At 56.7% G+C, this 26,693-nt stretch overlaps 9 protein-coding genes across 9 annotated transcripts; 3 read left to right on the top strand and 6 right to left on the bottom strand.

Moving 5' to 3' along the window:
- Window positions 1-168: 168 nt before the first annotated feature.
- Window positions 169-2,989, bottom strand: MAK10 (N-alpha-acetyltransferase, non-catalitic subunit; the record flags this gene model as incomplete). Its single annotated transcript, XM_071059252.1, has 6 exons — window positions 169-1,572; window positions 1,624-2,085; window positions 2,139-2,552; window positions 2,612-2,679; window positions 2,754-2,885; window positions 2,950-2,989. 6 exons carry the CDS (start codon window positions 2,987-2,989, stop codon window positions 169-171), a joined length of 2,520 nt encoding a protein of 839 aa, XP_070915353.1.
- Window positions 2,990-3,501: 512 nt separating this feature from the next.
- Window positions 3,502-3,943, bottom strand: QCR2_2 (ubiquinol-cytochrome c reductase core subunit 1; the record flags this gene model as incomplete). Its single annotated transcript, XM_071059251.1, has 3 exons — window positions 3,502-3,588; window positions 3,686-3,800; window positions 3,912-3,943. The coding sequence occupies 3 exons, from the start codon at window positions 3,941-3,943 to the stop codon at window positions 3,502-3,504; spliced, it is 234 nt and encodes a 77-aa protein (XP_070915352.1).
- Window positions 3,944-4,376: 433 nt separating this feature from the next.
- Window positions 4,377-5,923, bottom strand: QCR2_1 (ubiquinol-cytochrome c reductase core subunit 1; the record flags this gene model as incomplete). Its single annotated transcript, XM_071059250.1, has 4 exons — window positions 4,377-4,472; window positions 4,531-5,363; window positions 5,420-5,594; window positions 5,666-5,923. 4 exons carry the CDS (start codon window positions 5,921-5,923, stop codon window positions 4,377-4,379), a joined length of 1,362 nt encoding a protein of 453 aa, XP_070915351.1.
- A 729-nt stretch (window positions 5,924-6,652) lies between these two features.
- Window positions 6,653-8,934, top strand: RPC82 (RNA polymerase III subunit C82; the record flags this gene model as incomplete). The annotated part of the gene is made up of 4 exons (XM_071059249.1): window positions 6,653-6,661; window positions 6,776-6,838; window positions 6,918-7,691; window positions 7,753-8,934. 4 exons carry the CDS (start codon window positions 6,653-6,655, stop codon window positions 8,932-8,934), a joined length of 2,028 nt encoding a protein of 675 aa, XP_070915350.1.
- A 722-nt stretch (window positions 8,935-9,656) lies between these two features.
- YHM1 (high copy suppressor of abf2) lies at window positions 9,657-11,000 on the top strand (the record flags this gene model as incomplete). Its single annotated transcript, XM_071059248.1, has 7 exons — window positions 9,657-9,720; window positions 9,796-9,833; window positions 9,925-9,966; window positions 10,048-10,295; window positions 10,361-10,538; window positions 10,592-10,846; window positions 10,911-11,000. The coding sequence occupies 7 exons, from the start codon at window positions 9,657-9,659 to the stop codon at window positions 10,998-11,000; spliced, it is 915 nt and encodes a 304-aa protein (XP_070915349.1).
- A 649-nt stretch (window positions 11,001-11,649) lies between these two features.
- MFIFM68171_03826 (uncharacterized protein) lies at window positions 11,650-14,161 on the bottom strand (the record flags this gene model as incomplete). The annotated part of the gene is made up of 2 exons (XM_071059247.1): window positions 11,650-13,901; window positions 13,999-14,161. 2 exons carry the CDS (start codon window positions 14,159-14,161, stop codon window positions 11,650-11,652), a joined length of 2,415 nt encoding a protein of 804 aa, XP_070915348.1.
- A 1,645-nt stretch (window positions 14,162-15,806) lies between these two features.
- MFIFM68171_03825 (uncharacterized protein) lies at window positions 15,807-17,007 on the bottom strand (the record flags this gene model as incomplete). The annotated part of the gene is made up of 2 exons (XM_071059246.1): window positions 15,807-16,065; window positions 16,127-17,007. The coding sequence occupies 2 exons, from the start codon at window positions 17,005-17,007 to the stop codon at window positions 15,807-15,809; spliced, it is 1,140 nt and encodes a 379-aa protein (XP_070915347.1).
- Window positions 17,008-21,002: 3,995 nt separating this feature from the next.
- On the bottom strand, window positions 21,003-22,945 carry GCD1 (Translation initiation factor eIF-2B subunit gamma; the record flags this gene model as incomplete). Its single annotated transcript, XM_071059245.1, has 3 exons — window positions 21,003-21,142; window positions 21,256-22,644; window positions 22,765-22,945. The coding sequence occupies 3 exons, from the start codon at window positions 22,943-22,945 to the stop codon at window positions 21,003-21,005; spliced, it is 1,710 nt and encodes a 569-aa protein (XP_070915346.1).
- A 1,728-nt stretch (window positions 22,946-24,673) lies between these two features.
- On the top strand, window positions 24,674-26,019 carry MFIFM68171_03823 (uncharacterized protein; the record flags this gene model as incomplete). Its single annotated transcript, XM_071059244.1, has 3 exons — window positions 24,674-25,300; window positions 25,356-25,549; window positions 25,605-26,019. The coding sequence occupies 3 exons, from the start codon at window positions 24,674-24,676 to the stop codon at window positions 26,017-26,019; spliced, it is 1,236 nt and encodes a 411-aa protein (XP_070915345.1).
- Window positions 26,020-26,693: the final 674 nt, after the last annotated feature.

Here is a 26,693-nt window from a genome sequence, read left to right as displayed (position 1 = left end):
CCTACCACGCATTCTTGTACACCAATATCTCATTAAACACGAGTGTAAGCTAGGTGGAGGCATGGGTAGATAGAAGAGGTTAGGGGTGGTAATGTTGATTTTGGATACTTTACTGCTTAGGTACCCATCCCCTTACTCCTACTAACACCAGAACAATTCCAAATAAACTCATTTTCTCTCCACAATCTTTGGAACAATCCACCACTCATGATACCCCTTATCGGGCTTGGGCACCTCAACAATCAATCCCAGCCCCGTCCCCAGCCCCTCTTCCCCGCCATGCTTCCCAATGGCCCTCTTAACAGTCTCGACCGCCACCCTCACGGCAATCACGCTCCTCATCCACCCCTTCCTCTCCGCCAACCACCGCCCATAGCTCCCCACGGCAAACACCGCCGCCGCCTCCTCCCCCCGCTCCTCCTCCTTCCCCTCCCCCGCGCTCATCTTCCGGCCGCCAATTACCTCATCCAGCCCCGCCTTGGCCGCCGCCGCCGCCCGCGCCGCGTCCTCCAGCAGCGCCAGGGTCGGCGTCCCCGGCTGTGCGGTAGCCCGCTCAAACACCTCGAAAGACGGCAGCTCGGGCAGGCCGATGGGCGCAAACGGCTTCATGCGCACCTCGTAGCGCAGCGCGTCCGACGAGTAGGGTCTCGGGGGCGGCACGACGAGGCCCAGGCGGTGCAGGGCGGTGTACAGGCAGGAGAGGGCGTCGGCGAGCTCCGAGGTGATGGCTGCTTCGAGGGCGGTCAGGCGGAGGTAGGATTTGGAGCGGCGCATGCGGGATTCGTTATAGGAGTACTTCTTGTTGTTATTGCTGGTGTTGGTGGTGGTGCTGGTGGTGGTGCTGGTGGTGGTGCTGGTGGTAGTTGTAGTGGTCGTGGTGGTGGTAGTAGTAGGGTCGGCGACGCGAGGGTTGTTTTTAGGATTGGTTGGTGTGGTCGTGGGTGATGATTCGAAGCGGTGGGTGGAGAAGAACTTGATGCGCGCGGCGTGCTGGGCGCGGGTTTTGGACAGGTAGCTGAGATACCAGTACATCCCTGCCAGCTCGTCGGGCTGGTAGATTTCGAGTTCGAAGCCCAGCTGGACGATCCACTCCATCAGGCGGAGCTTGTAGAGGTAGGCCCACGAGGAGAGGGAGAGGGCGTAGGAGGGAATCCCTTGGTAGATGAGGGGCTTCTCCTCCAGCTGGACTTGCAGGAGCTGGTCGATTTCTTCGGCGTCGATCTGGACGGTTTCCCAGTCTTGAATCGAGTGGAAGAGGGTACGGCGGACGCGGCAGCGATTTTGGCAGAAGGCGCGGAAGATGTCGAGGAAGGATTGGGCCGCCCGCTGCCGGAAGAGCTCCATCTGGTGGGCTATGGCATAAAGGGGGTGGTGAGGGGCCTCGACCGCGTCGTTGGCGGGATCGAGGAGGATGCTGCATGGTAAGACAACAATTGAGAGGTCGTCGTCAAGGACTTGGCGGATACTGAGGCGGCCAAGAATCACCATGTCCTGGAAGAGGAAATTCTGGAGGAGCGTCCGGATGTACACTAGGGGTTGTGGTTTTTGAGCCTGGAAAGCCAAGACAAAGTTCTGTATCATGTTAGGGGAAACTTCTTCCATGACAGGGGCGGCCGAACGTACCAGGAGGCTTTGCGAGTCAGAGTAGTTCAAGACGTTGAGAACGTTGATGCCATCAGCAAACAGCTTCTTGAAGTGTTCGTATGTCTCCTCAGGGCTTGGCTGCACAATGGGCCGAGGCGGCATGGTGCTGGCCAGCCGCCTCTGTATTTTCGTGCTGAAAGCCTCAGGGACCGGTGTCCCCAGATGCCGAGTCTTGTTGATAGCCTCCCAGACCGACTGCATCTGTGACCACGGCAGGCTCAGCGATTCGGGATTGCTCCGCAGTTCTGTCAGCTCAATAGCTCGTAAGAAGGCCGTCCTCAGCTCTAGGCGGAAGCCTAGCGCTTGCGCCACGTCATCTGTGATTGCTGATCTGAGACTGTGCAGCGTCTTCCGGGTCGCCATGATCTCGTCGCGAACGTCATCTCGATCGATGTTTTCCAACAACGACCGGTGGTAAGTGTTGGTGACAAAGTCTTCTTCCTTTGAGGGAATTAAGCGTCTCATGTCGGAAAGGGGGAAGAGAAAATCATTACCTCGTAGTAGTGCTCGAATTTTATGCGCTCATTGACATACCAGCACGCTTTCACCAGGCCCAGGCAGTAGGCTCTGAGTATGCCGAGCATGGGATCTCGAGGTGCTCCTCTGGGGCGGTCCCTGATGAAGTCAGCCTCGTGGATGGTTGCTGGATCCGGCATCAACATCCTTTCGATGTAGACGCTTGTGAACAGCGTCTGAGAGAGCGGGTACCCGAGATGCCATGCTATCTGTTGCACATCGTTAGTAGAGTGTGCCTCCGCCATGCCGCCCAGTTGACTCGCCTCGAGAGATAGTAGCTGGTCGATGATGCCCAAGACTTCGCTTGGAAGGAGAGGTCGTGTCACATCGTAATCCTCATCGAGGGACTCTCCCGGTGCTAGACACCCGCTATCCATCTTGGGATCCATGATCTGGTCCCTGCTGGTCAGCGGGGCGTTCGGAACCAAACGCCACTTTTGAGCAGACGCACCTCAAGAGCCCCAACGGACTCAAACAATGTAAAATATCCATCCTTGACTAGCTCGCCGGGTTCCAAAGCTGCGTGTGCGTGGTGATTGCGGTCAGCACGGCGTGGAAAAGAAGAAGCCAGGCCAACCAAGCGGACAACTTACTCGCAGCGGCCGACAAAAATTTGTTGGTAATGTCAAGGGTAACAATCCCCTCGCTGGATATCATGGGCGGCGGGGGTGCCCCAAAGGCGTCGAGGGAAGACGCGGGATTGCTGATGCTCAGGCCGACAAACTCTGGGCATTTCATTGGGCCGTTAACAGACTCATTCCTCCGACCTATGATTTAGCTGTCACTTACCTTTCGACACTGTCGCTTCCTCGTCCTGAGCCGATGTCATTCTCTAGTCCCGGACAGAATGGTTTGTTCTAAGCTTCTCGCAGGTTTGGCGCAGTGCAGAAATCGGGAACAAACGGGTGCTTTGTTAGCTTTGGTGACGACCTTGGGCGTGTGGATATAAGCGACAAAGCTCACTTCGCGCCTGCTTTGCACATTTAAGAAGGTCCGGGGAAGTAAATTCGCGAACTATAGGGTTTTGGGCCAGGAATGCAGATTGGATAAGGCTTTTTAATAAGGGACTGCGCAGTAGGACCCCGTGGCCGCAGGCAGCATTGAGCTGCGCTGTAATTATAGGTACCGTCACTGAACAACTCCAAGCAGCCTAGCCCATCATTGCCGAATACCGTCTATTGAGCTCCCCCCCAATAGATATGATACAGTCCTGGCGTTTTGCAGAGGCCAAAGACAGGGAACGAGATAGCTTTGCGGTGCGCTCAGATGCCGTTGTTTTACAACCCCCAACCCGTCCGTCCTCCCTCTCTCTATTCACATCCCCTCAAATCTATCGTCCCCTTAGCGCGTACCACCGGTCGCAGCGCTCTCGACGGCAGCCTCGGCATTCGCCTCGGCCAGGTTCCTGACGTCGCCCTGCTTGCCGTTCTGTAGTTCGGGGTTGCGCGAATTGGAACGATCAGCCTCATGTCTCCCTTACAACGTCGTCCAAGCTCCTTGATGTGCCCGACAAGCTCCCACTTACCGACCACTTGGCAAATCTGAGTTCTTGCTGTCCCCGGCGCTCGGCGGCGAGTCTCTTCTCTTCCTTCAGGCTGCGGCGCACGACGCGGGAGGCGACGGCGAGGTAGCGGTTGTAGCTGTATCCGGCCGATGAGGGAAATCACGTTAGCCAATCTGTCCGGTGGACCCGCTCCCTCCGGCCCGCAAAGACCGTAAGGCTGCCGATAGAAAAGGAGCAATTGACTCACGTAATGCCAGCGGCTTTCCACGCGAACGTCATTTTGGGCGGTTTGGCAGAGAGTGACTTGGTTTGCGCTGTTCTGTAGCGAGAGCCGTTTCCGGCGAGAAAACGTCTCGCAGCCGAGAAGCTCCGCCTAGCTTCCGCATCACGTGATTCGCACGGAAGGACCGTGAAGAGGCACTTTACTAGGATCTCGCTGTGGCCACCCAACAGCAAGAGACAATTGCAATTGAACAGTGGATAGCAGCAAACAACACCCCAGTTCCATCAATACACTAAGTCCGACAATCATCTCCGGATCGCCCTCGCGCCGCGCCCTGCCCTCTAGTCTCCGCCGCCGCATCTCAGAGATAGGAAAGTGGGTTAAGTCTAGATAGAGTCACTATATGCACAAAGGGACGAGCCGCGAATCTACAACGGCCGAGGGCTGTTGATACATTTTCCAGTTCCTTTCCATGCTCCACACCGCCGTCTATACCTTGAGGCCGAGTTCCTCAGCGAATGGCAATACGTGCAGGTCACCCACCGCTGCAACCGACGCCTTACCCTCTAATAATGTCTTGGCCGCCTGTTGAAGCCCTGTCAGTATCACATCGTCCCGTGTCACGAGGTAAAAGGACACTTACAGCCTTAAGCTTGTCGGCCGTCACAGACTCCAGAGCCTTAACCGTTTCGGTAACCTGCAGGGGCTGACCACCGTGGATCAGGTTCGCGCCGGCGTGCACGAGGCCAATGCCGCTGACCTCGCTGGCGGACAGCAGGTTGAACTTGGCCTTGGCAATGGCCTTGATCAGGGTCTCCTGCGAGACACCGCCCTCAACAACGCTCTTGAGCGCCTTGACCGACTCTTCGGCAGCCTTCCGGACGGCGGTCGCCCGGCCGCTGATCTGGATGGCCAGGAGGCCAGCATCGGAGTAGGCGTAGTTGGTCGCCTGGGCCTGCGCACCAGGGGCGGCAGCCGTGACATTGGAAAGGAGAGAGAAGCCAGGAGACCACTTGATGGTAGACTGGCCGCCGAGAAGGCCGACGAGCACAGCCGTCTCGGGCTGGTTGGCACCGAGGGCAGCGCCGGGGAAGGCAAGAACCATCGAGCTGGCGCCCGTGTTGGCAATCCGCTGCTCACCGCCGTAGTACTTGGAGGTTGCCACCTTCAGAGGCGACGGGGACTCGGCAGGCACCGCCTTGAAGAAGGGCTCGATCCATTTGGAAAGACCGGCCTGGCTCGCACCGTCGGCAACCACGGCAATGTTGGCCTTGCTGTATGCAGCCTCGGCAAAGGCGGCAACCGAGCTTTCATTGAGGTACGAGGCGATGGGAGTGCTGGCGGTCGGATACAGAGGGGCACCGAGGCCGGTGTGGAAGGCAACAGAGTGGGCGGCATCGAGAGCGATGGCGGGAGCATCGAGCTTCGCCTGCTTCGCGTGGATGGTGTCCTCGACCTCCTCGTGGAACTCGTGGGCTATGCGCAACGATGAGCAAAGAGCGTACCAACACAACGGAAGCTTTATCACGCACTGGTATACCGCGTCTGCGAGATGACCTCGGCAAGGAGTTCGGTGAAGTAGGGAAGGTCCTCTCGGAGGAAGTTTGCCTGCAGAATCAGAGCTTCTCGGGTGTGGTACGCGCTCAATTGGCCGCCGAGGAGCTCGGCCTCGCGGATGATGCGCAGAGCGGAGCGCCGTTCGGTGTTCTGCCGACAAGATGCAAATTAGCTCATCTGTTTGCCAAGTCGCGCCAACACAACCCCGAGACGCAACCTGCCTTGAAGGCGTACTCCTCCAAGCCAACCGTCAGACCCGGAAGCGGCTCATATCTGGTGCCGGCCTTTGCGACGACGGCGAGGCGGGTGGTCGGGCCATTGTCGTCTCGGGAGGCGACCTTGACGCCGGCGATGGTAGTCGGCTCGTATGATGCTTTCGGCGAGGCGGCCGTCGCAAATCCACGCCGTGCAAGCTTCGCAGCGCCCTGGCAGCGAAGAGCCAGCTGGCTGCCCCTCGTCAGAGCCGGTCTGCAAATCATGGTTGGAGGGGCCGATTGTTGTCAATTGACAATTGTCGAGGTTTGCGGCAAGGCGCTGCTTGAGGGAGCTCTGCTCTGGGCTACCTTAGCAATTCCGAAAATTCCCTGGGGGGTTCCCGGTATGGCGGAAAAATTGGCTGTGCCGAGACCGTGCTCCCGGCCGTGGCTGGCTTTCGACGGGAGTTCCAGGCTTTGGACAACGTGGACACGGCTAGAAGCACTGTGCACGGCTGCGCGAACAACCACCTCTCAATCCCTGTCCAACCGTCCACGCCTTGTGTTTGTACGCCGCAATTACCTCTTAGTAAACTGCTACATTTTGATAGGCATTATACTCTGCTTTTCAACCTTGATCCTCTATACTGCAGGCGTTTCGGTGCCAGATACATAGTCTGCCTAACATCTTCAATGGCACGAACTTGGGGGTGTCAGCAGTGTAAGGGAGGCCGCGATTGGCTAGAGTGGCTTTTAGAGCTGCCCCGCGCCGGCCGCCCCAAAATTTGCCTTTTGGCTGTGACTCTGCGACAGGTCGACTCAAAAATTATCAGACTTTCTCCAGTCCCCCACCAGACTACCCTTCCCGCGCTGCACCAAGCATCACCTCGCATTACCGTCGAGGTTCTTCAATGACTCTCCGGTAGCAATTGTGGCAGCTCTAGAGATAGTGAGAGAATCTCTAGACGCCAAATCTTAAAATCAAAAAACCAGCGACACTCCCCATCCGCCAGCATGTTGGTCGTAAGTGGGATCCCCGCGCTTGCCACCTCGCGGCCATTCTGCATCGCGTATCATGCAATATTGCAACATACCACGCTTTCTCTCCAAGCTTGTGAGCTGACGCGGTCATTGCAGACAAAACCTGTGACAGAGCTATGTTCTCTGCTGATTGACGAACTCTATGGCGAGCTCCCCTCAGTACGCACTGCTCCCTATCTTTTTCGAACACCTGCCGCTGATTGTTGATGTTGCGCCGACGCTAACTGGTTGCCTCTAGAGGATATTCTTGACGCTGCTCAACAAGGGCAGATCAAACCTGCCGCAGCTCGCTCAATACACGGCGATGACGCCGCGTCAACTTCGTCATGGCCTCGCAGTCTTGATCCAGCACAACTTACTCTTCTACCACCTCGATTCCGGCGCGGACTTCGCTTTTTACGAGGCTAACATCGAGCACGCGTACAATCTGATCCGCACCGGCAAGATTCTCGAGATGGTCGATACCTCTTTCGGCGCCCCGGCGAAAGATGTTGTGCAGAGTCTCCTTCTCTCTGGTCAAACGCGCGTCTCGGACTTGATCGCCGCCTACCAGGACAAAATCGACCAGGCTAGCAAGGCTACCGCTCTTGCTGGGGAAGATGACGGCTTTGGGGCCGACACCAATGGCGTCAACGGAGATGCGTCCCCAGCCAAGAAGATAGGGCTCCTGGTCAAGAGCACCGCGCAGCTCAACTCGATCATTTGCCGGCTTGTAGAAGCCCAGTTAATCGACGTTGTCCACTCCAAGACTTTTGAGAGCCCACAAGACATCTTGAAGACCATCGAGAAAGAGGTTATGGACAAGCATTTCCGTGGAGGGATCAAGGGAAACAAGGCCAAGGTTGAGTTGCAGGAGAAAATCATCGAGGGTCTCCGCAAGGTTCGCAGCGAGTCCAAATCTCTGAAGCGTAAACTGGAGCAAAACGGCACGGTCGCCAAGAGACGGAAGCTCTTTGCCGGCGTAGGCATGTCGAACGGGGCCCAGGACGATGAGACCGACCCAGCTCTTGAGGTGAGTCGAAGTAGTAGGGCTCTAATAGGCACCAATCCCGGCGATGCTGACATCCTCGCAGCCGAAACAAGTCATCCGCGTAAACTACGAAAGGTGTCTCGTCGAGCTGCGGAACCGCCGTCTTGTTCACTTTGCGACTGACGTATTCGGGGAAACCACAGCCTATGTGTACGGCATTCTCTTGAAGCTGCTCACAAAGGACCTCGCACGCTGCCGCCCGGACCCAGTAATAGATTCCGGGGAAGACGACGAGGAGAAGTTGGGATTGGGTTCCGTTACCACAGCTCAGATCTTGGACAGCCTCAGGACATCTGTCGACTTATCTCTGGGAATGGGAAAGGCAGATAGGCGACAGATTTCTTCCCGTGCCGCCAACAAGATTCAAGAGAACGCCCCGGGGAAGAGGGTGTTGATGGCAGAGGCAGAGGTTGATGGGTACGCTAGTGCGGACGAAGACGAAAAGGATGGCGGTTCCAACGATGAGTCGGAATACGACTCGGATTACGAAGGCCCGGTAACCAACGGGACAAACGGCGTCAACGGCGTGAACGGTGTTAATGGCGCGAAGGGCACCAAGGTCAAGTTCGACGACTCGGCGTCTACCAAAGAGCGACGGTTAGATCGCCCGACCCAGCTTCGACAACACCTCCTTATGTTGTCAGAATGCCCGCAGCGCTTCGTGCGGCACTGCGGGCAGAACGACTGGACTGTCGACTTCGAACCTGTGATGGGTGCCCTGCGCGAGGCCGAACTCGATTGGATGATTGAAAATACATCGGGACAGCAAGGTCTGCGCCTAGTGCGCATCCTCCGCGCCAAGGGCAAACTGGACGAGAAAGCGCTCCCCAACGTGGCGCTCATGCGTAAGCCCGAGCTGCAACAAAAGATGCTGGAGATGCAGACTGCGGGCTTTGTGCACGTGCAGGAGGTCCCTAGGGACGTCAAGGCTGACGTTAAGAAGTCGTTCTTCTTGTGGTACTGCGATGTGGATCGATCGCTCGACCGGCTGCTCGACACCAGCTACAAGAGCATGATCCACTGCCTCCAGGTCCTGGACATGCTCCGCGAGAAGGAGAAGGACGTGCTGGCGACGACGAAGCGGACCGACGTCAGGGGAAGGGAGAAGGATACCATGAGGAAGGAATACTATGAGAGGTATTCCCGATTCTTGGGGAACGAGCGGCAGCTCTTCTCTCAGGTCATGAGGATAGATGACGTCGTTTCGGTGCTAAGGGATTTCTAGGAAATGGAGGATGGACTGCCTCTTGATTTGATCTTGGGCGCGGGCCTTTTGTCTGATACCAACAGGGTCATGGTCACATTGCATCGGCGGCGTATGGTTGGCGGGACTAAATGTGCATCTGGCTGGTGTTTTCTGGGAGGGTTCTTGGCTTTTCTTCGTGGGATCAGCAACCCGTCTCCAACGGGGAGGGGGTGTACCTGGCCATATCCCCTGGTTCTAAGACATTCGGGTAGTCCTGGGTGTATCGGCTGCTTCAAATTTGTTGCTCTAGAGATTGGTGAATTCTACAAAAGCGCATTAGACAATGCAATGTAACCGGAAGGGCACTAGATAAACCTGTGGAGGCCTCAGATGTGACAACTCTGATGTGTTAAACTCTGGTCCGGTACATGTATGCACATCGGGCTACGCTAATGCCGATAACCGATAAGCTCCAGGAACAGGGACTCGACGCGCGCGAATCCCCGCTGTCGGAGCTCCCTGCTAGCGGGATGCTCTAGAATTTTTTTTTCCCTTTTTTCGGTCTGCGGTGACCGCCCGATAATAAGTCGGATCCAGTCTTTTACTCGCGGAGGACAACACCGTCTCTCTCTTATTATTTCCCCTTGCTCCGAGCGCGTTGGTTGTCCATCCGGATTTATTCTTCTTTTTTGCTTTTGGGAGTTCGTTCTTCCGGTTGTTTACACGGGCGCAAAATAGAAATAGAGAAAAAAACAGTCACCATGTCTCCTCCAATGGCTGCCGCGCGGGAGAAGGAGTCCAACCTGGCGAGGTTGTTGGGGTCTGGTATGTATACCGGCCAATTGATCAGTTCGGATTTGTTTATTGGAGACAGTGCGATTGACCTTTGCTTGTATACAGGTTCTGCTGGTATTGCCGAGCTGGCTATCTTCCATCCTGTGCGTCGACCGACTCGATGCGATTCCGGAAGTCCGATTGGGGGTGTGGATGGAAGGGGGAACAGCCAAAGGCTGACTGGGTTGCCAACAGGTCGATACCATCGCGAAGCGGCTGATGAGCAATGAGACGAAGGTGTGTTTTGTTTCGACGCATTCCCGCGCCGACGAAGCGGGCCGGGGCAGCAGATGGGACTGACTGGAGCGGGAAATATAGGTCTCCAGCATGTCGCAACTCAACACCGTCATCTTCAAGGACAAGGCCGCCGCGCCGCTGGGCCGGAAGTTCATCTCGCTCTTCCCTGGCCTCGGGTATGCGGCTGGCTACAAGGTGCTGCAGCGGATATACAAGTACGGCGGCCAGCCCGTGGCGCGCGACTTCCTCGGCACCCACTACGGCAAGGACTTTGAGAATGCGTTCGGCAAGAAGACGGGCAAGGCGATTATGCACTCGACTGCGGGAAGGTGAGATCCCTTTTGTCCATGGGGAGAAAAACTAAGGAATAGGGGCTGACCAAAGGGATCGTTAGTCTCATCGGCATTGGCGAGATCGTCCTATTACCCCTTGATGTCCTCAAGATCAAGCGGCAGACAAACCCCGAGGCCTTCCGGGGCCGGGGTGTCCTGAAGATTATTAAGGACGAAGGATTCGGCCTTTACAGAGGCTGGGGCTGGACAGCGGCGAGAAACGCTCCGGGATCTTTCGCGGTATGCTTCTTCCTGGTAACCCCCGGGTCATCATAATATTAACCCCTATACAGCTCTTCGGTGGTTCTGCTTTCGCCAAGGAGTTCCTCTTCAAGCTGCAAGACTACAACAAGGCGACCTGGTTCCAGAACTTTGTCGCTTCAATCGCCGGTGCGTCAGCCTCGCTCGTCGTGTCGGCGCCGCTCGACGTCATCAAGACGCGCATCCAGAACCGCAACTTCGACAACCCCGAGAGCGGCTTCCGGATTCTGACCAACATGGCCAAGAACGAGGGCGCCTCGGCCTTCTTCAAGGGCCTAGTCCCCAAGGTGAGTCGGCCCAAGCCTGTCTCAACTCCCCATGGGAGGGCTACAGCTAACACTCCCATCACAGCTCCTGATGACCGGGCCCAAGCTGGTCTTCTCTTTCTGGCTGGCGCAGACGCTCATCCCTGCTTTTGACACTGCGTTTGCCCGGAAATAAGGACGGGATGATGGCTGGGAGGTAGTATTGAGCGGTTCAGGGGCCAACCCGAGGGGCCGATAAAGGGGTGGGTGTCTTGCAGAGGCGCACCCCTGTATATGTACAATCACAAAATTCTGGTCGGAGCAAACCTTCTTTTGGGCGTTGTAGGAAACGACTTGTCAAATGCAGCGACGGCCGGCGGGTAGATAATGGGATAGATTTCTCGCTCTGTTTCGTTGGGGATGCTCTCTGAACGATCCAGGCGGGGGGGCGCATCAGCAGGGATGACTTCAATCCCTTTATTTGCGTATATTTGCACCTGTAAATCAGTTTTAGTAGTCTAGAGTAGTACATCATCTTCTCTCCATGGCGTCCTGCCAGAGAGGTGAGCTTGGACCGACGGTATTCACCAACGGCGTGTACTAACCTTCAGAGCTGACATCGATAGGAGCCCGATCTAACCTCGAGTCGTGCGCACCTGCTAAAGCAGAGGACAGAAGGGCAGTGATGTCCTGTATACGAAATGTTTCATCATACCCTTAGAGTAATATGAAACCAGTGCTCTTGCCGGGATGATGACATCCGATACTGAAACCACCAACTCCACACTATCTTCCCTTATATTCATCGAATTATGCCACATAAAGATCAAACCGGGATCTAACCATCACCGCCAATACCGCGACTGATGGAAGTGCTTCGTCAAATCCACCATCGACACCTCCAGCCTCCCGGTCCAATGGAAATGCGGCAGCCCTTCCCCTTCCTTTCCCCCTTTTCCGTCTCTGGTCGCCGCATCGCATCTATCATACGCCGCCCTCGTCTTGGCGCGGTATTCTTTGATGGCTGCCACGACGTCTCGCATCCCCCGCAGCTCTGCGCGACTCGGCCTTTTATGTTTGGCATTGAAGACGAGGTGCGGGGGATCGCGGGGGAAGAGCATGGCCTCCCAGGCGGCGGGGAAGATGTAGGAGTGCGGGGGCACGCCGGCGGCGATGTGCGCCGGGGAGGACGGGGTTGGATCTGTTTGGAGAGCGCTGCTGCTACCGGGGTTGGAGGTGGATGTGAGGAGGCGGGCGTATTCCCTCACGGCGGGCGATACGGCGGTGGTGGGGGAGCCGATCCAGACGGCCAGGGGGGGGTTCCTCCCGTCATTGTTAAAAGTCACGTACGAACCGCCCTCTGTTGTCTCAGTCGGGGGATATGGAGAGGGCGAAGGCTGTTCCAGTCGTCGGGCCGACTCTTGGTTGCTGTTGCTCCTGAGCTCGGGCTCATTGCGGGGGCTCGCCACCGCGGCGGGGCGTCTCCCCGCCGATGTAGACGGCTTCTTGGATGAGGAGCTCCAGCTTGAGGATCCGAAGAAGCTGAATTCTTGGGACATCAGTCCTTCAGGATCGAGGCTATCTTCGTCGTCAGACCGCTCCCCGAACAACGCTTCCGTTTCCCGAGGGTCCGGTTCGAATTCGAGACAGATATGGCGCAGACCCCGTAGCGTTGACGGACCGCGACGAGTGGTTACCTTAACATCTTGGATCGCACGCTCTTGTATTGACGCAAGCTTCAGGAAATTGGTCAGCTTCTCAATCAGTGGGCCGGTGGAATACCGGGGAATTTGCGTCAAGACCAGGGATTGCAGTCTGGGATTCATGTCCGGGACGAATGCTTCGGGGTACGCCATCTCCGCCCGCGGAAGGAGGCATGTCTCGGCCAACCACAGATTCTCCATGCTCGATACGCCGTCGAGTTCGAGAGTCAAGAGCTGTGTGACGAGCGAGTGGTGGATGCGCAGCACCTGCAGGTTGGAGGAAAATACCGGGCGGAAAACATGTGCGAGGCCGAGGATGCCTAATATTCTCGCCTTACCCGGAGCGAGCCAGGAGGGACGGACAGCTTCATGAATAATGACGGACATGGATTCGCATTCAAGATGCTGGAGCTGTCCGGGAGACGACCTGATCATTCTGGCTAGGCCGCCGGCCGAGATATTGTTACCGTTCAGATACAGATGGGTGATGCCATGGTGGCCCCGACAGATGTCCAGTTCATGAATGTCCTCCGGCGGGGTGCTGTGATTTCCCGGTCCACCAGAGAGCATCGCCTTGACCGCGCCTGGCGAGTCGGGCCGTATCTTGACGCGGCCATCGAGGCGGGCACTAGTAATCCCTTGGAGCGCTTCATGCGCGCTGCGGGTGTAAGCGGGAGCATCGGCGAGATACCTCTGAGGATGACTAAAACTTGCGCTCCAATTTGACTCTTCGACGAAGCAGAACTTGCCAAATGAGGCACTTCCCTCTCCCGGAGGATGTGTAAGCCGTCCCTCGACGGCAAAATTGCCTGTCCTTGAGTTGAGCGCAGGGAAGGCGAAATGATGCATATCGACAAAGATGGCATCCGTGAGCTTGTTGTAGCTCAAGTCGATGCTCCACAACTGCTCTTTGAACGTCTTGAAGAGTAGGTTCGCCGTGGAGTCATCCATCTCCCGGCCCTGCGCTTTCAGGATGCGGAGATTAGGCAGATTCAGAGGACTTAACGTCCCCTGGACGAGGGGATTCCTCAGGGAGCCAGGCATGCCAGATATATCCAGATACACGAGGTTCTTCACGCACGGCGATGCGAAGAACGAATTTGGCAGCCCAGCTTCACACTGCGGTATACTCAGGAGTAGGGGCCCGGAGCCAAGGGCGTCCAGCAGAGCATCGGTTTCAATGTCGGGGTGACCGTCAAGAAGGATACACCTGAGCCTGGGAAATGTGGACGGCAACATCCGCAGAGTCTCGGAGAGCGTCTTGCCCCAGGAGTACAGAGCGAAATCAGCTGTGCCCATGACAAATCCTCGCAGGTCCAGAGAGACGACAAAGGCACGGGTGGCTGCTCGGACACGGCCCATATGCCTCATGAAGCGATAAAACCACTCGAGATCTGCGTAAAGGCACATTGGTGGTTAGACAACGCGCAGGCAAATTCAATTAATGTGTCGGGCACTCGCCATTGTCTCGGTTCAAGATGGCCGCCGCACTCAGGGGATCATTCCAGAGACGCGGCGCGAACTGGTGGTAGAAGCGGCTGGAGACGAGGCAAAGACGGGCGTATTCTCTGACTTGCACATACGGTGCAACGAGTGCCAGCCAGTCCGACCGTTTCATGGCATCTTGGTACGACGGCGGCCCGCTGCGATCCATGGCCGCTACCCTGGTTCATCCACGGGCACAGAACCTCTCTGGCAGATCGATGGTGAGGGTGAGCGAGGTAAGCGATGTTCGGATCGGCGGAGCATTGCATCTGCCTGTCAAGTGGATCAACCCGGCCACCACACTAAATTACAGGGGTGAGACAGCCCTGTGGTGTGCAGTAGCTGCACCAAGCTAGACTGCACGGCACGCGATAGCGCGGTTGCTGTGGCACAGCAGGCCGTTAACCGAAAGTGGTTCCGTCGTTCAACGGCCCGACATAGATCACGTCTTCACATCAACGGAGGGCAAGAATTCCCCATTTGGTAATCGTGATTCTCTCTCTTCAAAACTACCTGGCGATAACTTTCGGCAAGTGGCTGTGATGAGAAGTCACATCTGGGGGCATGACATCATCCCAGAGAAGGGGCAGCTGAACATGGGCATGACTAGTTCTGGTGAAGGCGCGTGTGCCGGCGGTTGCCGAGTCTAAGGCTATGGCCCAATATTTTTTTGAAATGTGAGCAGCATCTTGACCGAGCAAGCCACGGACGCGCTTGAAACCCTCTACAGACGAACTCGGCTTTGATCTTTCCCGATTGAGGACACGCAGCATTCCCAAACATACCGCGTATAGTACACCTCCGGATTCTCCGATTCTGGAGCCGTGCATTGCAGATCACCGAGGAGGATTTCGTAGGTCGATACGCGTCCCTTGTAACGCACTGCGATGCCAGTAAACTTTAGCCGATCGCTAGATCACGGATCATGGCCTTGGGAGAACTCATGATCAGCACCGTTCTCTTCTCCGACTGGATACCGAGAGAGCGAGCCTGTCTGAGTCAAACCGAGATGAGAGCGCAGTGCAGCGCGGCATCTCGGAGCCGTGTCAGACGGGCAGCGTGCCGTGTTACATAACAGAGGAGGACGACTACCCCAGCATAATCCAGCTAGTTGGTCCGTAACATCTCAGATTCGCTACGCCAGCTCTTAGCTAGGAGCGCTATCGATCACAACGGGGGCCCAGCCCTCCAATCTAGGGTTGGAGAGGGGCAGGAGATGAGGAGTCGGAGATAAACCAGAGGCCCTTCGGCTAAGGCAGTGGGGCCAGAGAAAAAGCAAGAGGACCTGACAATTTTCTCGGCGAATGTCTCGATCGACGTGCTTGGTCTGAGACATGTGTGTTGAGACAATCGGAATTACTCGAGCGTTTGTCACGCAGGCGTTGCACGCCACGGGGCTGACCGGACTTGGCCACACAGCTAGGCCCGCAGCCATGGAACACCAGCTCCGACGACAACCGATCCACACAACTGCATCTTTTTGACGGGATGGATGGAATGACTAGGTGTTGGTGAGAAAGTCCGTTGCAAACCTTGAATTTGGTCCGAACCAATACATCAGACATTACCATGTTTGCCATCCTCCCAAATCACCTAGTGCTTTTGTTAAGTGTTACACTGCCTGCCCGCCGGGGTACCTTACCCCTTTGGCAGGACATGGACTGAAAGGATCCATCCCATGACGCCTCAACACCATACCTTACACACGGCGCATCGAAACTCCCTGTCACCCCCAGATACCAGAAATTAACCTTGTCAGCCACTGAAAGTCCAGTCACTAAACCATCTCCTCCTTGCTACCGTGCGGGGGAGTGTTAACCAGATCTCCGGGCCTCTTTCGCATCCCCAACAAGAGAAATTGCATCGTCTTCGGCCCGCCGTTTTCGAAACTTTCGGATTTTTCGAGCTTTGATTAATCTTTTGTATTCCTCAACCGCCGCCGGCACGTATTGCGCCTTCCCGGACCCGCGGTTTAGTGTGTGGAGGCGCATGTGGGTTATGTAGTTATCCACCCGGTTGAATGGCCTATTATTGCAAAACTCGCAATAACTCCAGCCCACTTTAAGATGAACACTGGTCCCGCATTAGTTGATGAACAGCTCGGTAGTGCTTCGATGGTTTGTGGAAAACTTACCTCGTTACATGTCTCTTCATATGTTCTCTCCTTTGGAATGGCTTTGCATCGCATCCCTCCCAGTCACACTTGTGTGCCCCAGCCTTTGCCAGGGTAATCATGCCGTCACTCTCCATCGCCGGTGCCAGCCGCTGCTTCGATCTCCTCTCCCGTGCTCGTGGGTCCGATTGCGGACGCTGCTGTGCTTTGCGCAAGTCGGCCGTCCTTTGCCTCACGTCTTCCATGCGGCTTCGCTTCCTTGGCGGGGCCCAAGGAGTCGAGGGTGGGGTCATGACATCCTCATCCTCCACCTTGATGGGTTCGAAAGGCTCGAGGAGCCTCGGGGCCGACCGTTTCTTGGAGCGGCTAATGGGGCTATCGGGTTCCAGGAATATGGACCATGCGTCGGACGGCTCATCGAGCTTGACGAGCCCAGAAGGGGTCGACAAGAGCGACTGTGAACCAAGGCCGTTCATGTAGAGGCAAAAGTCCATGGGTGAAGGAGCCAGCGGCGCACCGCAACCGCTAATGGGGTGGCCCGAGAAACGAAGCTGACCCCGTGGCGGCGTCATTGGGAAGCTGGGATGGGCAAAATCCGAGACATCGCTCGTCTTTAGGGAAGTTGGGAAGTAGGTTGATGTTGCCGAGGAAGGGGGGCTGGGCTCGAACGAGAGGCCATCGATGGATGACGCGAATGAGGAGCCATAATCCAGTGAACCTGAGCGCGAAGGAGTTGAAGGGCTAGAAAGCGGTGTGTGCGGACCGAAGCTGGAGGAGGCATATGAGGATCCGCCGAAACTGACTGCAGAACACGGCTCTGGTACTGATGCGTCGTTGAAACCATAACCGACGTCCTCGTCAAAGTTGAGGGAGATGTGGTAGGGCATCCCGTTCGGATCCATCTTGCTTCAACCAGCTTGGCGGGAGCAACGTTGAAAGGGAGAAGGTTCGGACAAAGATGGGAGGGGCACTTAACCTTGGGAAAGGAATGGCGGAGCTCCCGGTAGATATACAGCGGCGCAGAGAGGATCGTCAGAAAACCAGGTCTGCCCCTTAGACAGGATGGGCAGAAATGGGCATCAAAAAGGGGAATAGTCTGACCAATATAACCAACAAGGGGACGGCGCTCGAGCACATTCCTGGTTGCGGCTCCTCAAATCGCCGAAAAGTGAGGCTAAGGGAAAGCACATCTGGAACAATGGGCAATCACCCCCTGCCGCAAGTATCGTCCTATGACACCGCAGTGTCACCGGCATCGTGAGAGATGCATCCAAGCTTACCCTGGACAGGCGCGGCAGCCCGCAGCGACCCCGGGACCAACAGGAAGCTACCGATCATCTCGACGCATGAGGCCGACCCCGCTCTGGATGCCGATGCTGGCTAACAGCTCCGTTCTCAGAGACGGACTGGCGAAGACTGGATGAGGAGTGGCGTAGGAAGGGGCCCACACGCATCGGGCAGAAGCAAGTGTGCAGATCAGCCGAGAATCTGGGGTAGTGCTGGCCCATCAAGCTGTGTGCCTGGAATGGCGATGGCACGTACAGGAATGGGGCCGAGGCCGGCCACTCGCCTGGGCACTGCTGAGACAGCGCAGCAGGAGAAAGCAAGCAATCGATCGACGCCACCCTGACCGCGCGAGTGTTGGTTCTATGTCCATTGTCTCTTCGCAGCGCGACGATCGCCTAGAAAGCGCGAGAGAAATAGAGAGAGAGCGCAAATTGCTTCAAGACCATGGTTCGGCAGGGCAACGGCGAGTCCACTGACATGGACGCCCTAGCGTCATCCGAGGGCTCCCTGCCGGCAACGGGGCCGATTGTTGGAGATGCACAAAGGCGAAGAGAAGCGGAGAACGAAGAGCCCAGCGGGGAGCGCGAAACGGGACGCACGTCAACCCGTCAACCAGGCTTGACCTGGCTGTGGAGTGTCGCAGAAACGCCAAAGCAGCAGCCGATAGACGCCATAACCAAGCGTTAGGACTTAGCTCTGCGTGATCCAGCTGGGTGCGCAACGAAACCCGCAGGGTCCATGATACGCAGTGTGGCTTAGTACCTGCGTGGATATTCCTGGTGGGAAAGATCATTCGCGAGGTCTGGTGACTTGGAGGTTCAAGTAGCGTGTGCTTCGGGGACCACTCGCTATTGAGCAGCTGCCAGACTCCATCTCGGGTTAGTCAAGTCCGTTGCGCTCGTCCATCAGGCAGCATCGCTGATTGGTCAGCACCACCCTTGATTTGGTGGCACAGGAAAGCTTAATCGAACCGTTTGCACTGTGCCTGGGGGGTCGGTGCCAAGACAACGCCTCAAGGTGTCGGTCAAACCCTAGTCTGCCTGTTGTCTCGATCGGGATTGCTCGTTCACTAGGTTTGCCTACTTTTGGTAGAAAGGAGAAACTTGGAAACCAGCCAGCCTTGAGAGCTAGGATTCCTATGCATGGCGCAAGCAAACAATGCTGTTTCGGGCCATTGTTCTGAGATTTCGCGCAGTCGGGGTTGCCTCGCACCACCACAGCCTGCCCTGCTGGGCGTTCGCTGATGTTCGCCTTGCGCCGAGCACACTCTTCGTCGAGCTACCCCTTCCGTCGTTCTTCTCTAATTTGCCTCGCTCATCAACTCTGGGATCAGGATGCCGGTATACCTGTCCTGGCCTCCCTGGAGCTCCCCAAGCTACGCGTGCCTGCATTCATATCAGGCCCGGTGCCTCTGGGGGTATGATACACACCTTGGCCGCAAGTAGCATTTCTCATCTGAAGATAGGTTACGGTTGCACGATTTCCCCTCACTTCAGAAACGACGCCTCCAAGGCTCGCATTGGTTCCCTGGCCACAACCATACCACCGAGAACGCCACCAACAACTCGACCTAGCAGTGTATGCCGTCCAATTAGGTTCCAATCCAGTCCCTTGGGTGTCTTTGAGTGCATCGGCATTCGTTCCCCTCTCCACGGTTTGGAGGTGTCCTGCGGCCACTCCGGTTGCTGGGCGCTTGTTCGGCGACCTAGCGGATCGGTGAATGGGCCGCAAATGTGTCGCGAGCACTCACGGATAATTCGGTTTGACTGTCGCCTCTCCCAGATTGAACCCTCCCCTGTGGAATTGAGCAACGGCCAGGAGCTGTAGGGAGACTGTTCGTATCGAACTGCTCGTTTCCCTGGATTCCGCATTAGATGTGATCCAGGAGGGCATTGCCGGTCAGCTCTTGTTCCTGCAGGATGTCTACATCGCCGATGGCGCCGCGCGGATTGGTGTTCCCAGGCCAGCGGTACAATAGCATTGGCAACCTCTGCAAGCTTGAAGGCGTCAATAGCTTGCGCGCCAACACCGGCTCAACCGTGCTGCCGGAACGGTATGTAATTCTATTCCAGGGGCCCTCACTCGACGGGGCTGAGTAGTCACAAAGAAGGTTAGTGAATCCGATGGTGACTGGCTCCGCACCAACGCACCGTTATCCGCGTACATGTCAGGGACATCCACATGTCTTATGTTGCAGCTCGGGACGGACAATGTGCAATGAACGTTTGGAAGAGAGGCGCGTCTCGTGCATCACAAGGCCTCCCTTGACGGTGATACTCACCCCCACCTACTGCTTCGGGCTCCCCGGCAGTTCCAAAAGGGAAGTCTCGCATCTCATACTAAGTATACTTTGATCTTGTTTGACAGTTTCCCCTCCGGTTACAGACTATGCGACTCGAAGCTCTCTGATCTTTTACCCCTGCAACATCCACCGCCTACTATGCAAGTGAATAGGACAAACAAGGGCATTGGGCAGCTGTCGAGCCACCGAAAAGCCCCCTGCTAATCTGTTCTAAACTCTACCTTAACTTGTCCGCATGTCGCATGTGTCTGCAAAAACAAGACGCTGCCGCCATATTCGAGACGAGGTACAGGGCCAGGGTCCTTGATTGCCTCATCAGAAACAGCCCCAAAGTCCACCACTTTGTCTGATACTCCGTAGGCTTGAAGGAAAGTAAGGCCTGATAAGCCTCTGGGTATGCTAAGCCGTTTCTATATGTCTACGAGTCTAATCAGCCATACATGCCTATATCTCTTTGGCGGAAGAGGGACGTCAGGCTCGTCGGCAATGACTTCATCACACGCTGTCGCCATACATGACCAACCAACATTATCTTACGAGCCACACTCGTGCCTCTCATCCCCCCGCACCTTCACACCACCTTCTTTTCCTTCTCGCACATCGCCCGGTCATTACCGGGCCCGCATGTCGCTGGTATTCTATCTTCCAATGGATATGCCCTCATTTTCACGAGAACCCCGTCACCTGCTTGCCCAAGTGGGGAAGCCAAAGCTGTTTGGTATTGAGGTTTGTGGGGTGCTTTCAGCCTCTTCTTCCGCAATCATTCCTACGAGCCGGGGCGGGATAGACCCCACCCGTGAAGATGGCTAGTGATATATTGGGTGGGGGAGCATTGTACCGGCTGTGATATTGGCGCATCTTCTGCTGCTGCTGCTTGCATGAACTCCTTCCATGCTTTCAGTTCGTCATCATCGCGTGGTACAGATTTCTGGAAGGCAGAACCCTGCAGGGTACATACTGCATCCACATGATCGGTGGCGGAGAAAGATAGGCAATGATGGGCAAGCCTCGCACACAACACTACTCGTCTCGTGTGATTTCGTCGACAGGTGCGCTAGCTACTTACTACATTGTCTCGCATGGAGTGACGACGACCAAAGCCTAGTTGCTCAAGGCTTCCTAACGGCCCGAACGACAAACCTCCCGGTTCCGGGTGTGGTGACCCAGGCGGTATCGTCGTTATTCAGATATGTGAGGGGAAACCGATTGGCGGTCAAACAAACAATTGCTCCCCAGGCCATAGTGTTATCCGCATCACAAGGGAGCGGCTAAAACGGAGACCGTGAGTGTGACCCGAAGTTCTAGCCCTTAGTCCTCTGCAGCCTCGTCGTCATCATCGTCGTCGTCGTCGTCGTCTATCCCATCGTCATCCGCCGCGAACGCATCCAACTCCTGCTCGGTTGCCTCCAAACCGGATGAGGACATGAATTTTTCCTCTTTTGCCTCGGCTGCACCACCACCAATATCGTTAGCCATAACTGCCACCCTGTCCCTGCCAAGAAACAAGTCCGACTGAAAAAAAAAAAAGGGGGGGCGGGGGGTGTGAGGAGGGAATGCTCACTCTTGGGCTCAACCAGCAGATTGTCCTGCACCTCGCAATCGGCCAGGACGCAGCCTTCGCCCACCTCGCTGCGCTTGCCCAGCACGCACTTTGTCAGCTTGCAGTTGCGCCCCACCACGACGCCGTCCATGAGTAGGCACTGCGAGAGCTTGGCGCCCTCGCCGATCTGGCAGTTGGCCCCGATCACACACTCCTTGATCGACGTCTTCTCCTGCACTGTCACGTTGTCCGCCACCAGGCTGTCCCCCTTGGCGATGGTGGTGCGGGGTTTGACGCCCTCCGGGTAGGCCACCTTCCGGGCGTGGGCGAAGGGAGAGGCCGCCTCGGCGCTGCCCACCTCTTCGACCGAGGGGAGTTTTGCGAGCTGCAGGGAGATTTGGAGGAGGAGCTGGGCTGTGTCGACGCGGCGGATGATGGGCGCCGATGGGTCTGAGGGATGGATGTAGGCGATCATGGGAGGTACCGGGTTCTCGTCGTCTTGTACTCTGTCTTGTTCTGACGGCGGCGGGGAGCCGCCCTTGCTGCCGGCCCCGTTTTTGACCGACACTACCGGATTCGGCTCGTCGGCCGCTGTGGAATCGACGCCGAGCTTCCGGGTGCTGTCGCCGCCCCCTGCGAGTGCGTGCTCTTCTTCGCTGCCGCTGCCACTGCCGGTTTTGCTTCTGAGGATCTTGTCCAATCCTAGTTTGCTAGAAAGCCCCTTTTGCCAGCCCGCCTTGGCCCACCACCCGATGACGTCCTCGCCGAGCGTCTCGAGGCGTTCGTTTTCCTTGATGAACTCCATCACCCAACGTGGGAAAATGTAGATGTGGGCATCTCGGTGGGTGGTTAACATGCGAATACGAGGGTGTTTCCGCAGGAGTCCATGGCGGATGGGATACCCTTTCTTTTCCTCTACCAGATCCTTGAGCGAATCTGTCGGCATAGAATAGACGAGCTTGGACATGTTAGGAAATAGAGACCCCGTTGCGGGTAAGACTGACGATGCAGGGAGCGGGACAGTCGCCATGAAGTCGGTTTCCTCGCCCTTGATGGGCGTCGCCGTCTTGGTCTCGTACCAGACTCCCAAGCCGCCGCTCCGCACGGCGTTAGGGGACCGTGAATCCCCGAGCAGGTCTGCTAGGCTGGCTGACTTGACCATCCATGCCTGCACCAGCTTGTCGGCGCCAAGCTCGCAGACCAGGTCGCAAGGGAGCACGAGGAAATCGGAGGTGACGACGGCTTGCAGCTCGGGTAGACGAAGAATCTCTGCTGTACCTGTGTTCTGGTCTAGGTCTTTGGGCGCCAGAAGGTCCGGCCGGGGATAGGGCAGACTGGTCAGAAAGGGATTTGTGTTCAAGGCCGTAGTGATGGCGGGTGCGGCTGAGGGAGGGCAGACAAGCGTGATATCTGCAGTGCGTCAGCCCGGTGGACATGGTCCCTGATTACCCCTGGACGCAGTGGAATGTGTGCATATGTGTGGCTCAGGGGGGAGTATGTGATCCCTGGACCGCAACTTGTCCCACTCACTTGTAATCCCTGCACGGTAACAAAACTCGAGCGGATACCAGACCATGGGCCGGTTGGCGATTGGGAGGAGGGCCTTTGGGTTCTCGTCGGGGTTCGCTGTGAAGGTAGGGAACGAGCTGCCCGGGCCGCACAGGATCAAAGCCTGGAGGCCCGGGGTCGGAATCGTGACCGCGTGGGGCATCGCAAGAGCTGATGAGAGCTTGATGTTTGCGACAGACTGCCCCGCTTGACAAGACTTCAGAGTGCAATCTTAGTGAGAATATCTGGCTGACGAGTATCTTAAATTAGTGAGTATTGTTGAATACGGTCGCCTTGAGGACGTTCCCGCTTGTTGATATCTTTGGACTTTTTGTTGCGGTTCTCCGGGTCGGTTTTCTCGACTGAGTCACCGAAACCGTCTGTCGAGGACTTGCACGAAACCCACATCCCACCTTCTCGCCCGCTCCAAACAGTCCGGCCCTCGTCCAATCAAGACGCCAATTCCTTACCTGGCCCCACTTTGTATTTCTCGACCCCTCCAAGTGCCCGATCCACGACCCTGGGATTGATGATACTTGAGAACTTCTCTAGATCTGATGTTCTCTCCCGTCACTCCCCTTGTTTCCTTCGTTTCATTTACTTTCGGTCCGTGTGTTTGGACGAAAAGAGCTAAAAACGAGAGATACTTCACGCGCCAATTGCTTGTGTCATACATGCACCCGCTCTCACACACACGAAGCAGCGATTCTCCCATATTGCGAGCAACCCAAGCCTCATTCTAGGAGGAACACCTCTCCTGGAACTTCAAGCTTAGGAACATCTTCACATGTTGAAGTTGCTGATTACGTCGTGGAGTATCGGGGTCTCTAGGTTGCCGATGAGGAAGACGTTGTGTGGCGCGAAGTCGCCTTGCGCTACGCCCGCCATCATCAACTTCAAGTACGAGTTCCCGAGACCGGGCGAAAGTATGGATAGGGGTCATCTCACAGCCGGGTCTTCTCCCTGGCGTTGTGATGCCTCTGTTGTTGAGGTTTTGGGTGCCCTTTGCTCCAACCATCTGGCGCTCAACTGATGGCCCTAACAAGTGCTCCATCAGGAGCAACGTCACCATGCGCGTAAAGTTTTACCGCCAACAAGCACCTTAATGGGCAAGGAGAAAGAACCAGAGCAGGCCGGGTAGCAGCCTCTAATGCTCTTCGACTCGTCGTGAGCAGTCATTGCTGCCCGCTTTGTCTCGTAGGTTTGCTATTCCCGGGAGTCGAGGTTGTAGTCGCGCTCCGCATGCCATTCAACGTCCATAGGCGCATCAGGGTGCCCGGTACCCTCAACATCGTAGTATAGCGCGCAGCTCAGTGGCCTCATGAAGTGGTTTGGCTACTTCGTTGCGGTGCACTGTTTTGAGCGTCGTTGATCATGTAATAAACTTCAGCACGATTCATACTCCGCACAGTGGGGTCACAGCCCAATCCACGAGAAACACACCTTAGCGCAATGGCGTGAAAACGGTCTGTGCGTTCACATGCTTTGTTGTGCACCTGAAAGCGGGGCACGGTGTGAACGCAGCAGATGAAATCCCAGCGCCCCGACGTCTTGGCATCAGCTCCTGTTGTGACTCGCCTGGCCAACCAACTGCCTCGGTTTGGGTACCTGACAATGGAGCTCGGCTCGTGGAGGGCTGGGGGGTGCGTCAACAGCCGATCCCCAGCCTTCAGCACCAGGGGCCGGCTACCACCCTCCCATCCACCAGCCATAGGATTTCTCAGGCCCGCGAAAGATTCCGTCGCGCGCCAGCGCACCCTGCAAGAACAAGGGAAAAAAGACTGGCCGATGGTGAGACTTGCGCCCGCCTCCAACTGGGTTCGCGCAAGCAGCAATCACACACATCCCGCGTCCCGTGTCAGAACCGCGATGATTGATCGCTGTACCGTCAATGTCGCCGCCATATGAATCGTCCCGCCGCCGCGGGGTATGGAGCCACTGGGTCCCGCTCGCCTTGACCTTGACTGTCGCGACGGTTGGCGTTGCCGCCTGGGTATGGAGCCTGCGCAAGGACGACGACCAGGAGGACGCCGAGCCGCCAAACGTTGACCCAGACCTCGATTACGAAAACGCCGACTATGGCGATAATCCGCCGTACGGCGCGAGCCGAGATGGCGCAGCCGGCCCCGGCGTCGGTGATGCCCAATCCCGCTCGGCCGATGCCGCCTACGGGCCGGCACAGTCACAGGCGGAATCTACCGCCACAGGCTGGGCCGCGTTGCGCCGTACCCCGAGCCCTCAGCAGTTTTTCGATAGCGCAAAGAGGACCGTCGCCGCCGGAGTGACTGCCGCCGGCGCAGCGGTGGGGAGCGCGCTGGCGGCCATCAGGGAAGAGGATAGGACTGCGTACGCCGATCACGAGACATGGTCCGAGGAGGCAGATGCCAAAAAGGACAAGGCCGTCCCCGGGTCGTCTCAGAGCAAGGATGCCAACAAACGCCGGAAGAAGGTGGCCATTGTCGTCTCGGCGGACAATCACGTGGAGGAGACTAACGCTGTCGGTTTCCACGAGCATGCTGTAGGTGACGGGAGATTTGGTCGATAGGCACGCGCATATGCTAACTGCCAATCAGTCCATCCTATCCCACATTCCCCGCCAGACCGATTTCTCCAAGATCAAGCTCTACGTGCTTATCTACGCGCCGCACCTAAAAGAGACAGCATTGGATGCGGCAAGCAACCTGCCTCCTCCATCGCTGAGCTCGTCCTTTTCGAATATCGACCATGCCCAGGCCCAGGCACCAGCCGACGAAGCGAGAAGCCCCGTGTAAGTTCCGGCCTGCTTCTACCATACAAAGCCCCCTCGCTGACCAGAAACCCAGCGCCAGCGCACCAGCTTCGGATCCTGCTTACAACGCCATCTATTCTCAAGCCCAGGGGCTTGTGGAGAAGGACAGCATGATCTTGACCTTCACAACGCCCAATGGCCACTCGCATATCCTGCAGCACCTCAGGCCCGAGATTATCTACTTGCAAGAGTCGCTTGCCGGTGTCAACGGCAGCATCGTCACCAACCTGCAGAGCTGGCTGAGGCACGACGTGATCCTGGTGGTGGGCGCAGAGAGCGGCGATGGCGGCCTCGCCGACAGCGACTCGGAGGCTGAGAAGCCGGGCAAGGCCGTAGAAGATGTGTGGTGGCATAGAGAGGACCGCGTCGGCAGGGGCCGGGGCGTCGTGGTAGTGGACGGTATGAGGGTTCAAGACGACTGGGCTCGCAGGGTGCTGGGGAGAGAATAAGACAGGCTTTCATGATGTGAGATTACGAGTATATTTGTTGATGATGATGGTTCCTTTTGGTTTCGCAATTCCTGTACGGCGGAGAGTTGATTGCACAAAATATACCTCGACGAATACCCTGACTTGGTAGCACTTCGGCGCGGTGTCGCTATCGCTTTAGCGCTAGGTTGGTGGGTAAGGGGACGCATGGGCTCTGTCACTGGAAACGGATTATTTTATTGTATTGTCTCAGCTGCTCTGCGTTCTCTCTTTTGATCCAAGCCTCTCAAGATCCCCAAAGCACTGCCCAAAATCACAGGGGCCTGCGACCACGTGATGCGGCTCTGTTGCCAAGCAGCCTCACAGGCCCACGACCCCCAAGTTTTGCAGGGATTGAATCACCAAGGAAAACCCCACACAAAGCGAGCCGACCATCAGCGACCGACTTAAGGCGCCATCAACCCCATCAAGCCGCCATCAGTTTCCGGGATAATTATCACCAAGACATTCGGTGACGTCGGTGTGCTAATTGGCGACATTGTACTTCTTCGCCGAGAAATATTTTGTCGTCCTCTCAATCGCGTGGCGACGTCATTCGTTTCGCTCGTGCGCGTCGGGAAACAGGCCATCGCTGTGCTGCTCGTGGACTGTCGAACACGTCCCCGCTGCCGCGACCTTCCCACGCATTTCTTCCA

The sequence above is a fragment of the Madurella fahalii genome (assembly GCF_045866475.1).
Source record: "Madurella fahalii IFM 68171 DNA, scaffold_2, whole genome shotgun sequence".
Lineage (NCBI taxonomy): Eukaryota > Fungi > Ascomycota > Sordariomycetes > Sordariales > Madurella > Madurella fahalii.
Note: the sequence above shows the minus strand (reverse complement) of the source record. Positions and strands in the feature narration are given on the sequence as shown.